At 36.8% G+C, this 12497-nt stretch overlaps 1 protein-coding gene across 1 annotated transcript; it reads left to right on the top strand.

Annotated features, from left to right (window-relative positions):
- The first annotated feature begins 120 nt into the window (after window positions 1-120).
- Window positions 121-9837, top strand: LOC103951616 (MAG2-interacting protein 2). Its single transcript, XM_048565513.1, is given in 16 exon segments — window positions 121-326; window positions 439-487; window positions 628-801; window positions 1450-1651; window positions 1816-2009; window positions 2521-2933; window positions 2935-3509; window positions 3587-4088; window positions 4090-4548; window positions 4646-4732; window positions 4819-5178; window positions 5314-5653; window positions 5656-6552; window positions 6742-7007; window positions 7098-8108; window positions 8110-9837. Coding segments are annotated over 16 exon segments (7173 nt in total). The 5' UTR covers window positions 121-242; the 3' UTR covers window positions 9670-9837.
- Window positions 9838-12497: the final 2660 nt, after the last annotated feature.

The raw sequence follows: 12497 nt of genomic DNA, 5'->3' as shown, positions 1-12497 counted from the left end.
ATTTGGTTAATATTTTACAAAAATAATCTATAAAGTACAACTTAAAAAATAAACAGTTTGGATTTTAAAATCCCATGAGCCCACAACTAATCCCCACTTCTATATAATAAAAAAAAGGATCCCCTCCTTAAACATTTCCTCTCCTTCCTCTGTAAAAAGTGGATTTGAGATGCGGGTGTGGTTTTTGAGGTCTAGGGTTTGAGATCTTGGAGGGTGGAAAAGCGACACTGAATCATTAGGCCATGGAAGAAGCAACTCCCACTGTGTTTTACGAGACACGGCGTCATATTACGAGGCCATACACTCCCAATTATCCTCCTCAACAGGTTCTTAATTCTCTTTTAATTTTCTTTAATTTCATGTTAATCGACTCCATGTTTGCTTAATCACCCAACTAATCAAGTTCTTGAATTGTTTCGATGAATTCGCGGAGTTTAGGGAAATAATGGTAGCAGAGGGAGCTTTCGATCATTGCTTTCCCTTCCAGGTTCACTCTTTTATTTTTATTTTTTTAATCTCCATATTTAATTTTTATTTGTTTTTTGGATGAATTATGGTGTTTGAAAGGTTGATTAATTTGCTGGAACGCGAATTGATTAAATTTGTGTTTCCTCTTGATCCATGAAGGTGTGAGCCAGCTCAGAGAGAAATGGAGCGAATACAAGCAGCCAAGAAAGTTGAGAAAACTGGCATCTTTGTTTATTTCTCCGAGAGGCGAGCGCGTGGCTGTGGCTTCTGGAAATCAGATAACTATTTTACAGAAGGAGGACGAATACTCGAAGCCTTGCGGCACTTTTACATGTAATATAAGTTGTATTTTGCTGATTTTGTTAACCTTATATTTTTGGAATCATCAGCTTATCAGTATTAGGCGGGCATTGAATTTTTAATATGATATGCTGTTTTTTGTTTTCAAAGAATATGATAGGCGGGCATTATAAATTTGATTCCCTGCAAAGTTGAGGACTTTACTCATAAACTTGATTCCCTGCATTATATTTGGTTGCTATGCCCTTTTTCCAATGTACCCTGTAATGGTCAGCTGATATGTACGTTCATTGTGAATTAGCCATGTCGGTCACAGTGTAATTTCATTGTAGACCATGGGACCTCTAGCCATGGTAGTCCACTGTATACAGTGATTCCGAATTAGGACCAAAGACAATTAATTACGAAACAGGTCTTTTCAGAAAATTATGACAAGAGTTTGTAGAATCACCCATCTTACTAAGGGCCAATGAGATTTGAAGTTGGTATAATTTTGTGGATGCACATAATGTGTCGATTCCTATTGATTCTTCATTGTGACGTATTGGATATGTATGCTGTAGAAATTTGAATTTTCCCTTTTTATTTTTTCTTTGTTAGATCCAAATTTGTATGTTACACTAGTTCTGTTTTTTTGTTAAGATAGTCTCTAATGAATCTAATCTCTGCTCTATCCATCAGGTGGAAGCCTTACTTCATTTACAATAGGAACTTGGTCTGAAGGTCATGATGTTATTGGTGTTGTTGATGACAATGATACACTATATTTTATCAAAGCAAATGGTGACGAGATAACAAGGATTGCAAGGAGGAATTTGAAAGTATCTTTACCAGTAATTAGCCTGATTGTGCAGGACGATTGTGATGTACAGAAATCTTGTCTGTGAGTACTTTTTTTTTTTTTTTTATTTAATTTTCGGCCCGTAGCCCGTGCAAAAATGACGCATACAAGAACATGTCTTGATTTTCTGGTTTGAGGTTCACTTTTTTTGTTGTTTTTTGGAAAAGTTTGATGTTCACTTGTTGAAGTTAATGAAATGTTTTCAGGTGTAGCTTTATTGTGGTTACCTCTGATGGTTCTCTTCAGCATATTGAGATTAGTCAGGATCCAAGTTCCTCAATATATTCTGCCCACACCTCACATAATGGGTTAACTGCGAAGGGGCAGCTCTCTTGCAATGTTATCTGTGTTGACTACCACCCAGAGCTTTCTTTGCTTGCTGGTGTCATACTAAACTCAGGTTGCAACTCTGTCATGATTCTTACTTCTACTTTCCATTTAGCATATACATGGTTATACATGAAGTATTCATTTATGCAGGCCCTTATGTGGTTAATATCATTTCTTGCATATGTAGATGGGACGTTTTAGATTAGAATCTTAAACAAATATACTGCATTAGTTTTGCATGAATCTGGATGATCGGGTAACTTTTGTTGATGGCCTTATTGTTAATGGTAACTCTTTTGTTTTTTGAAGAATGGAAGAACACTTTAGATGTTGTTGTTGGTTGAATATTTGCATATCATGCATCTTCTTTCTTTTGCTATGACTTTCAGAGTTGGTTGCTAGCCACTGTGTTCATTGGCTATAAAGAACTTTTTTTGTTGCTTTGGGACTTCAATCTGAGTTTATTTCATATGCCAAAAAGATATTGACATTATATTATCAATTACTTTATAGAAAACAATTGAAAATGATGTAATATATGAGCTACATTACTTATTAATTAAATATTTATGTTCTTCCAGGATCTTGTTATCTTTCTCTTTGGCGTAGAAGTAGGACGATTAATCTGGACCAGCTTGTTACCATTCAATTTCAGGGTTTTTATTCGAAACCAAAAGGAAGTCAGCTAGTATATCCAAAGGTGCTAATCTCTCCACAAGCCAAATTTGTTGCTACTTTAGATGTCACAGGATGCTTGCACGTATTTAAGCTGGATAAAGAATCCTTTTCACTTTCCAATTTTACATGCAGAGAGAGATGCGAGTCACAAGTGACTAATAATTTGTCAAGTGGAGAGGGGGAATATTTAAGTGACGTTGTGGATTTTACTTGGTGGTCTGACCACATCCTTACTTTTGCAAAAAGGTGCGGCGTTGTTACCATGCTTGACATCCTTAGTGACTTGAAAGTTCAGGAAAATGAAACCGTATATTCCTAAGCCGGTTATAGACCGAATAAATATGTTTCAAGGAAACCTATTTCTTTTGGAGACGGTGTCATCTGAAGAGAGATCTGACTCTAAGGAACGTAATGATTCACATAATATGGAGCATATTGTAGTGGACAGCCTTGACCATATTGACATTTCTTCGTTGAACTGGAGCCTTGTATCATTTTCTGAAAGATCTATCATGGAGATGTATAATATTTTGATTAGAAATGAAAAGTATCAAGCTGCCTTGGAATTTGCTGATTGTCATGGGTTGGATAAAGATGAAGCTGTAAAGTCACAGTGGTTGCAGTCAAGCCAAGGACCAAAGGAAATAAGTACCTATTTATCAAAAATTAAGGACAAAACTTTTGTACTCTTCGAATGTGTTGACAAAGTTGGACCTACAGAAGATGCTGCGAGGGCCTTACTTGCATATGGGCTGAACCTAACTAACCAGTATGGGTTTTCTGAATCAGAAAAGGATGAATGTAGCCAAATTTGGGATTTTCGTATGTCTAGACTTCAGTTATTACAATTCAGAGACCGGTTGGAGACCTTTCTTGGGATAAACATGGGCAGGTATCATAATCTTCCAAAGCTATATTTTCATGCTAGCAAAATATTAACCTACAGTTGAATGACATAGTTTTATGCAGGTTTGCAGTGCAGGAATATAGCAAATTTCGAGCTATGCCTATAAGTGAAGCTGCTGTTACGCTTGCTGAAAGTGGGAAGATTGGGGCCTTAAATCTCATGTTCAAGCTTCATCCTTATTCACTGGCTTCTTGTGTTTTAGAGATTTTAGCTGCTATCCCGGAAACTGTTCCTGTACAAACATATGGGCAGCTTCTTCCAGGGAGGTCTCCTCCGACAAATGTAGCTGTGAGGGAGGAAGATTGGGTTGAATGTGAGAAAATGATAAGTTTTATTAACAGATCACCCAAGGACCATGAGATTGGTATCCAAATCCAGACCGAACCTCTACTGAAGCAGTGCCTAGGGTCAGTTTGGCCATCAACTAATGAACTTTCAATGTGGTACAAGAAGAGAGCTAGAGATATTGATAGTTGTAGTGGACAGCTAGATAATTGCATTTGCTTGCTTGATTTTGCTAATCGCAAAGGTGTATACGAGTTGCAGAGGTTCCATGAGGATGTCTACATACTTGCACCAACTTATTTATTCTGATGACAGTAGTCCGGAAATAAATTCCAGCTTGAGTCTTGTCACGTGGGAACAGTTCTCTGACTATGAGAAGTTCAGATTGATGCTTAAAGGAGTTAAAGAAGAAAATATGATTGCAAGACTACATAATATGGCAATTCCATTTATGCAAGATAGATCACAGGATCAGGTGGCAGATAACCATCAGACAACAGAGCATAACAAGGCTGAATCATTTCTGGTTAGATGGCTGAAGGAAACTGCTTCCGAGAATAAATTGGATATCTGCTTGCAGGTAATAGAGGAAGGGTGCAGTGATTTTCAGAGTAACAGCCTATTCAAGGATGAGGTTGAAGTCATAGACTGCGCTCTGCAGTGCATTTATTTGTGCACATCTACTGATAGGTGGAGTACAATGGCAGCCATTTTATCAAAGCTTCCACAAATGCAAGGTGTTTGCTTCTTTAGAATTATGGTTTGTGTGATAATCAATCAGATATGATTTTGTTTTTGCTTAAGAATGTTTACTGTTTATCTTTCTGACTGAACAGGTTGTGAAATATATTGATGGACTTGACAGAAGATTGAAATTGGCAGAAGGCCACATTGAAGTAGGGAGGCTCCTAGCATTTTATCAGGTCTGTATTCTTTCTTGAAAGGGAGTGTTTTTCTTGGTATTAGGGTATTGATGTTTTGCATTTAATCAATTTTCATGTGTTTTCAGGTGCCAAAGCCCCTGAACTTTTTTCTAGAGTCTCATGAAGATGGAAAAGGTGTAAAGCAAATTCTTCGTCTTATCCTTTCAAAGTTTATACGTCGACAGCCTGGTCAATCAGATACTGATTGGGCAAGCATGTGGCGTGATATGCAATGCATTAGGGAAAAGGCATTTCCTTTTCTGGATCTGGAGTATATGTTGATGGAATTTTGCCGAGGACTGCTGAAAGCGGGGAAGTTTTCTCTTGCTAGGAATTATCTAAAGGGTACAAGTTCAGTTGCTTTAGCAACAGAGAAGGCTGAAAATCTTGTCATACAAGCAGCAAGGGAGTATTTCTTCTCAGCTTCAAGTCTTTCTTGTCCTGAAGTAAGTATAAAGATGCTAACATTTGCTGATGATTTATGATATTCAAGCACGAAATGATACATTTTAAACATTTTGATGTGGTAGCACATCAATACTTACTATTGTATTAATTAATCAGTGTTCAACTTTTTTCAGATCTGGAAGGCTAAGGAATGCCTCAATTTATTTCCAAGCAGTAGAAATGTCAGAGTAGAATCTGATATTATCGATGCACTTACAGTTAGACTTCCCAGTCTTGGAGTGACTCTCTTACCCATGCAATTCAGGCAAATAAAAGATCCAATGGAGATAATCAAAATGGCAATCACATGCCAAAGTGGTGCATATTTACATGTTGATGAACTCATTGAGATTGCTAAACTTCTTGGATTGAGCTCTCCAGACCACATATCTTCTGTTCAGGAAGCTATTGCCAGAGAAGCTGCGGTTGCTGGTGATCTCCAATTGGCCCTGGACCTATGTCTTGTTTTGGCTAAGAAGGGCATGGTCACATTTGGGACTTATGTGCTGCAATAGCAAGGGGTCCTGCGCTTGAAAACATGGATATGAATTCTCGAAAGCAACTACTGGGTTTTGCTTTGAGCAATTGTGATGAGGAATCCGTGAGCGAGTTGCTCCATGCATGGAAGGACCTTGATTTGCAAGGTCAATGTGAGACATTAATGATGTTGTCAGGGACAAAATGTCCAGATTTCTCAATTCAAGGCTCCTCGGTTATTACAGGTCCAGTCCATGGTATTCAAGATATAATGAACCTAAAAGGTTGCTTAGAAATGGTTGAGGGAGCTAGTTGTGATGATCAAGAAGTTCATCTTGGTAACATAAAAAGTGTACTTTCTACTGTTGCTAAAAACTTGCCTGTTGGGAATGGAACCAATTGGGAATCTGTTTTGAGAGAAAATGGAAAAATTTTGACTTTTGCTGCTCTGCAACTTCCATGGCTGCTTGAACTAAGTAGGAATAGAGAACACAGTAAGAAGTCAATTGGTAACTTGATTCCTGGAAAGCAATATGTCAATGTAAGAACACAGGCTCTAGTGACAATTCTGTCCTGGTTGGCGAGAAATGGTTTTGCTCCTACAGACAATGTGGTTGCGTCTCTGGCAAAATCAATTATTGAGCCACCTGTTACCGAAGAGGAAGACATAGTGGGTTGCTCCTTTCTGTTGAATCTGTGGGATGCCGTTAATGGGGTTGAAGTGATAGAAGAGCAGCTTAGAACAAGGAAGGATTACCAAGAAATTTCTAGCATCATGAATGTGGGGATGACATATAGCTTGTTGTATAGTTCAGCAATTGAGTGTGAAGATCCTAAACAAAGGAGGGAGCTGCTACTAAGGAAATTTAAAGAAAAACACACTCCACCTACTACTGGTAATCTGCTATACTTATTTACAATTTGCTACGCAATCATCTTGAAGCTCCATAAATCACCAAAAGAAGGCCTAAATACATTTTTTTAATCATGTCTTTCACCTATGTCTTTCACCTTTTTGGTCAACATTTTTCCAATAATGAGGGGTTCATGGTTCATGGTTTCTTATGTTGTTTTATTTCTTTCAGAGGAAATAGACAAATTTGACAAGGTACAGTCAGCCTTTTGGAGAGAATGGAAATTGAAATTAGAAGACCAAAAGCGTGTTGCAGATCATTGTAGAGCATTAGAGAAAATAATCCCTGGCGTTGACACAGCACGCTTTTTGTCTCGGGACTTCAATTATATTAAGAGTGTTGTTCTTCCCTTGATTGATTCTGTCAAGTTAGAGAAGAAGCACATTTTGAAGGACGTTTTGACATTAGCTGATGAATATGGCTTGAACCGTGCACAGGTAGGCAGCTTTATAGGTGTCTCTGAATACTTTAACATAGAGACAACTGTTTTTCCCATTGAGTGATAGTGATCTATTGTTTCCTTGCAGGTCTTTGTACGTTATCTAAGTTCTGTCCTTGTTTCTGAGATTTGGACCAATGATGATATTACTTCTGAAACTTCAGAATTTAAAGGAGAAATAGTTGGCTATGCTGTTGAAACCATCAAAGCTGTGTCATCTATTGTATACCCTGCAATTGATGGATGCCACAAGATGCGGCTTGCTTTCATCTTTAGCCTGCTTTCTGACTGCTACTTGCAACTGGAAGAAACCGGAAAAGAATTACCAATTATACACCCTGATCAAGTGCATTTATCTGGTTTTGGATTATCTCGTTTTTACAAGTTAATGGAACAAGGGTGCAGAAGAGTCTCCTTTGTTGCGAACCTTAACTTCAAAAATATTGCTGGTTTAGGTGGTTTAAACTTTAAGTGCTTAAGCCATGAAGTGTACATGCACGTAGATGATAATAGCTTGGAAGCCTTGGCAAAGATGGTAGAGACACTTGCCAGTGTATATTCCAACCCATTGTTGGAGGGGCTGATAACATGGCAGGATGTCTACAAACATTATATTTTGAGTTTGTTGGCAACTTTGGAAACCAAAGCTGGAACTGATACGGTCGCCAAAAGCACTGAAAACCTTCAACTCTTAGTATGTCAACTTGAGCAGAGCTATGAATATTGCAGAAAGTATATTAGACTCTTGGCACGTCTAGATTCTTTGAACATTATGAAGCGGTATTTCACAATAATCATACCTCTTTTGGGTTCTTCTGGGACTCTACCAGACAACTCAGCATGGCAAGAATGTCTAATAATTCTCTTGAACTTTTGGATAAGATTGATTGAGGAGATGAAGGAAATTGCATCCCATGAGGACATTGGAGAAAATCTCAGGCTCAATCTAGATTGCTTAGCATGTTGTCTTAAGGCTTTCATGAGGTTGGTAATAGAAGACACAGTCTCACCGAGTCAAGGCTGGGCTACAATTGTCAGCTTTGTCAATCATGGTTTAATTGGTGACTCTGCTTCTGAACCTTACATGTTCTGTAGAGCCTGTGATTTTTTCTGGTTGTGGGTTTGGAGCTGTGGCTGAAGTATTTTCCCAAGCAGTATTAGGGGGTCCAACTGGTTCCACTTTGGCCGGAGACACTGAAATCCAGGAACTTCCCCTTCTCTACTTAAATATTTTGGAACGCATTTTGCAGGATGTGGTTGCCCTAGGATCCCAGGAATATGAGAACTTATATCAGCTGTTATCTTCCTTGAGTAAATTAGAAGGTGATTTAGAAGAATTAGATAGGGTCAGGCATTTAGTTTGGAAAAGAATGGCTAAGTTCTCTGAAAACCTGCAGCTGCCGGGGTCAGTTCGAGTTTATACTCTAGAGCTTATGCAATACCTCACAGGTAAAAGTATCAAGGGTTTGTCTGCTAGTATACAATCTAATGTTACGCCGTGGGAAGGATGGGACGAGGTGCACTTTGCAAGTAAAAATAGTGAGACTGCTAATCAGGGGTCGGCAGACCATAATGATACATCTAACAGGTTTACAAGTACATTAGTTGCCCTCAAATCAACACAGATTGTGGCAACCATATCACCCACCATGGAAGTTACCCCTGACGATCTCTCGAATCAAGAAACAGCTGTTTCTTGCTTCCTGAAGCTGTGTGATGCTGCTCAAACATATTCCCATGTTGATTCTTTGCTAGCTATGTTGGGAGAGTGGGAAGAGTTTTTCTTGGTGAGGGAAGATAAGAAAGCCTCTGTTGAAGCTCCTGAGGCTGGAAACGACTGGGATGACAACTGGGACGAAGGCTGGGAAAGTTTCCAGGAAGAAGAACCGCCTGCTAAAGAAACGGAGACTTCCCTGTCCATTCACCCTTTGCATGTATGTTGGTTGGAGATTTTCAAAAAGCTTGTAAACCTTTCCCAATTTAAAGATGTTCTAAGGCTGATTGAGCAGTCCGTAACAAAATCTAATGGGATATTGCTCGATGAAGATGGCGCAAGGAGCTTGAGCCAGATTGTTCTTGAAAGAGATTGTTTCATGGCTTTAAAGCTGGTGCTGTTGCTGCCTTTTGAATCACTACAGTTACACTGTTTGGGGGTTGTTGACGACAAGTTAAAGCAAGAAGGCATCTCTGAATCGATTGGCGGTGACCATGAGTTACTAACGCTGGTACTATTCTCCGGGGTTTTGCACACTATCATCTCCAACTCGTCGTACGGAAACATCTTCTCTTATATCTGCTATTTGGTCGGGAACATATCCCGCAAGTTTCAAGCAGCCGAAGTGCAAAACGAGAGATGGCCGTTGCTTTTCAGAAGAGTACTCTTCCCCTGTTTCATATCAGAGCTTGTGAAGGCGGATCAGCAACTTCTAGCCGGACTTGTCGTCATGAAATTTATGCACACAAATGCATCGCTCGGTCTTGTTAATGTTGCGGAGGCGAGTCTCAGTCGGTTTTTGGAGGTGGCGCTCCGTGTGCTACATGACCCGCTTGATGAGACGTATTCACCGGAAGCATTGAACAATACTGTTTATAGTTTGAGAGGCAAGTTGGAAAATCTGATCCGGAGTGCCATCTCATTGCTTCCAACTAAAGTCAGATGAAAAGGCATGAACTTTATGAGACAGTTGCAAGTGGTCTTACTATTTATTGAGTCCCATGTATTTTAAATGGATATTTAAGCCGAAAATTGAAATACAAATGGACACAAATTGTACTTCGCTGAAACGTGACTTCATTTACAAGAATATTAACAAAAACTCTTACATGAATATTCAAAACCTCACGGTATAGTAAAGGTGAAAGTAAATAGATTTTATTAAGATTTTTATGTGAATTTGCAAAATAGCTAGAATTTGATGGTTACACTGCATTTTTAAATTTTTATTTATTTTTACGAAAGATTTTTCGTCATAGTTAAGAGTAATTTTATAAGTCACTTTAACATTTGTTGAGGCACAATTTTTTTAATAGAATATTTAAGTTGAAAATTTAAAAATAAATGGATAAAACTTGTAGTGGGCCAAAAAAAAAAAACACTGGTTAAACGGGACTCCTTTTATTTAGAATATAAACAAAAAGTTTTGCATGAATTTTCAAAACTTCACGTGCCACGAAGGTGAAAGTAAATAAATTTTATAATTATTTTTGTACAAATTTGGAATAATGTTGAGAAAGCGTAACGCCTAGGTTGTTTTTTGTTTGTTTTTTTTGGAGGAAAATGCAATTTTTTTGTCTTTGTGAAATATTTTTCGTCATGATTAAGGGTAACTTTATAAGGCAATTGAAATCAGTTTTACCATTTATTGAGCTACCTATTTTAATAGAATATTAAGCCCAAAACTAAAAAATAAATGGACAAAAGTTGTAGTCGGGCACAATACATCGTCGAAACGGGACATTATCTACAAGAATTTCAACAAAAGTCTTACATGAAATTTCAAAGCCTCCTAGTGCGATGAAGGTGAAGACAAATAAATTTGTGTACAAATTTGCAAAATCGACTAGAAACCGTGATGGATAGCTAATGTTTTTGTTGAGAAAATGAATTTTTTTTAATTTTTGCGAAATATTTTTTGCCATAATTAAGAGTAACTTTATAAGGCAATTAAAAATGGTTTTACCATTTATTTAGCCACAAATATTTTTTTAATAGAATATTTAAGCCAAAAACTTAAAAATAAATAGACAAAATTGTAATGTGGCTCAAAACATACCAAAAAGGGACTATCTACAAGAATATTAACAAAAGTCTTACATGAATTTCAAAACCTCATGGTGCGGAGAAGGTGAAAGCAAATAAACTTTATGCCGATTGCCATACGAATTTGCAAAATGGTCTAGAAAAATGTATTTTTAATAGAATATTTAAGCTGAAAACTAAAAAATAAATGGACAAAAATTGTAGTGTAGCCCAAAACATTATTGAAATGGGACTCCACCCTCAATAATACCAACGGAAAGTCTTATATTAAATTTCAATACTTCACGGTGAGTAGAATTTGCAAAACCGATTAAAAACTGTGAGTTACCCATGTTTAAGTTTTGTCAAAAATGAAATTTTTTTTTATTTTCCTGAGCATTAAGTTAAACTTTTTAAGGAATTTGGAAGCAATTTTACAGTTTATTGAGCAACAAATGTATATTTAGTAGAATATTTAAGCCGAAAACTAAAAAAATAAGCGAAAAATATAATGGTGACGCACATAACATTGTCAAATGGCATTCTACACTCAAGAATCTCAACGGAAAGTCTCACCTTAATTTTCAAAACTTCACAGTGAGGCGAAGGCAAAAATAAATAGATTGAACGGTGATTTATGTACGAATTTGCAAAACCAACTAAAAACCATGAGTGTTAATCCACGTTTTTTTGGTAAAAAAAAATGCAAATTTTTTATTTTCAGCGATGATTAAGGAAATCTTTACATGTATTCAGAAGCGGATTTACGATTTATTAAGCAACAGGTGTATATTTAATAGAATATTTAAGCCAAGAAGTAAAAAAACAAGTGAAGAATATAGAGATGTTAAAATGTATATTTAGTGTATATATTTAAGTTTTTTTTTTTTTTTAATTCTAGATGTTAAAATCACCTGTAGGTGAGGTTTAAACAAAAAATAGTAAAATTTTGTTTTGTTAAATAGCATTTCACCCTCTTTTGGTTGACAAAGAGAGTTCTATTATTATGTATAGATAAAAGAAAAACTAACCAAAAAAAAAAAAACCAGGTTCAAATATCTTTAAATTTAGATTTTAAATCGTTGATTACAAGTGTTTAAATACGAATTATAATAGATTTTGCACAAAAAAATATATTTTGATGAACATGAATGTGATGGTTTGTTGTAGTGCTAAGGGAAATAAAAGAAAAATGTTCCAAATTCTTGCAAGTGGCAGCTGGTACCTCGCTAGCGACAACTCTTGTGGACAATCGGAAGCGAAGTACTGACCATATCATTTTCTATTGAATTTTTTTACCTTCCCACCTTACTTTTTTTTTTTTTTTTTTTGTCAAACCTACCTTACTTTGTTTAGATTCAAATACCTTTAGATTTATATCTATATCCTTATTTTGCTTGCTCGCCTTTTGCAAGTAGAGCCCACCTCGTTTTGCTGGCACAAGGCCTGCCTCATTTTCTATGCACCGGGTGCATCTCGTTATGTATGAGCGGAGTTCGCCTCGTTTTGCCTGCGTTGAGCCCCCTAACACCCATGTTTTTTTTTGTTAGAAATACAATTTTTTTATTTTCACGCAATATTTTCTTGAGTACTAAGGAAAACTTTATAAGGCATTTGGAAGCAGATTTACTACTTATTGAGCAACAAATGTATATTTAGTAGAATATTTAAGCCAAAAACTAAAAAATAAGTAAAAATATGGTAGTGAGGTCCAAATCATTGTAAATTGTTTTGCCCTCAAGAATACCA

The sequence above is a fragment of a genome, unplaced genomic scaffold, assembly GCF_019419815.1.
Source record: "Pyrus x bretschneideri cultivar Hongxiangsu unplaced genomic scaffold, Pyrus_bretschneideri_v1 Contig4, whole genome shotgun sequence".
Taxonomy (NCBI): domain Eukaryota; kingdom Viridiplantae; phylum Streptophyta; class Magnoliopsida; order Rosales; family Rosaceae; genus Pyrus; species Pyrus x bretschneideri.
Note: the sequence above shows the minus strand (reverse complement) of the source record. Positions and strands in the feature narration are given on the sequence as shown.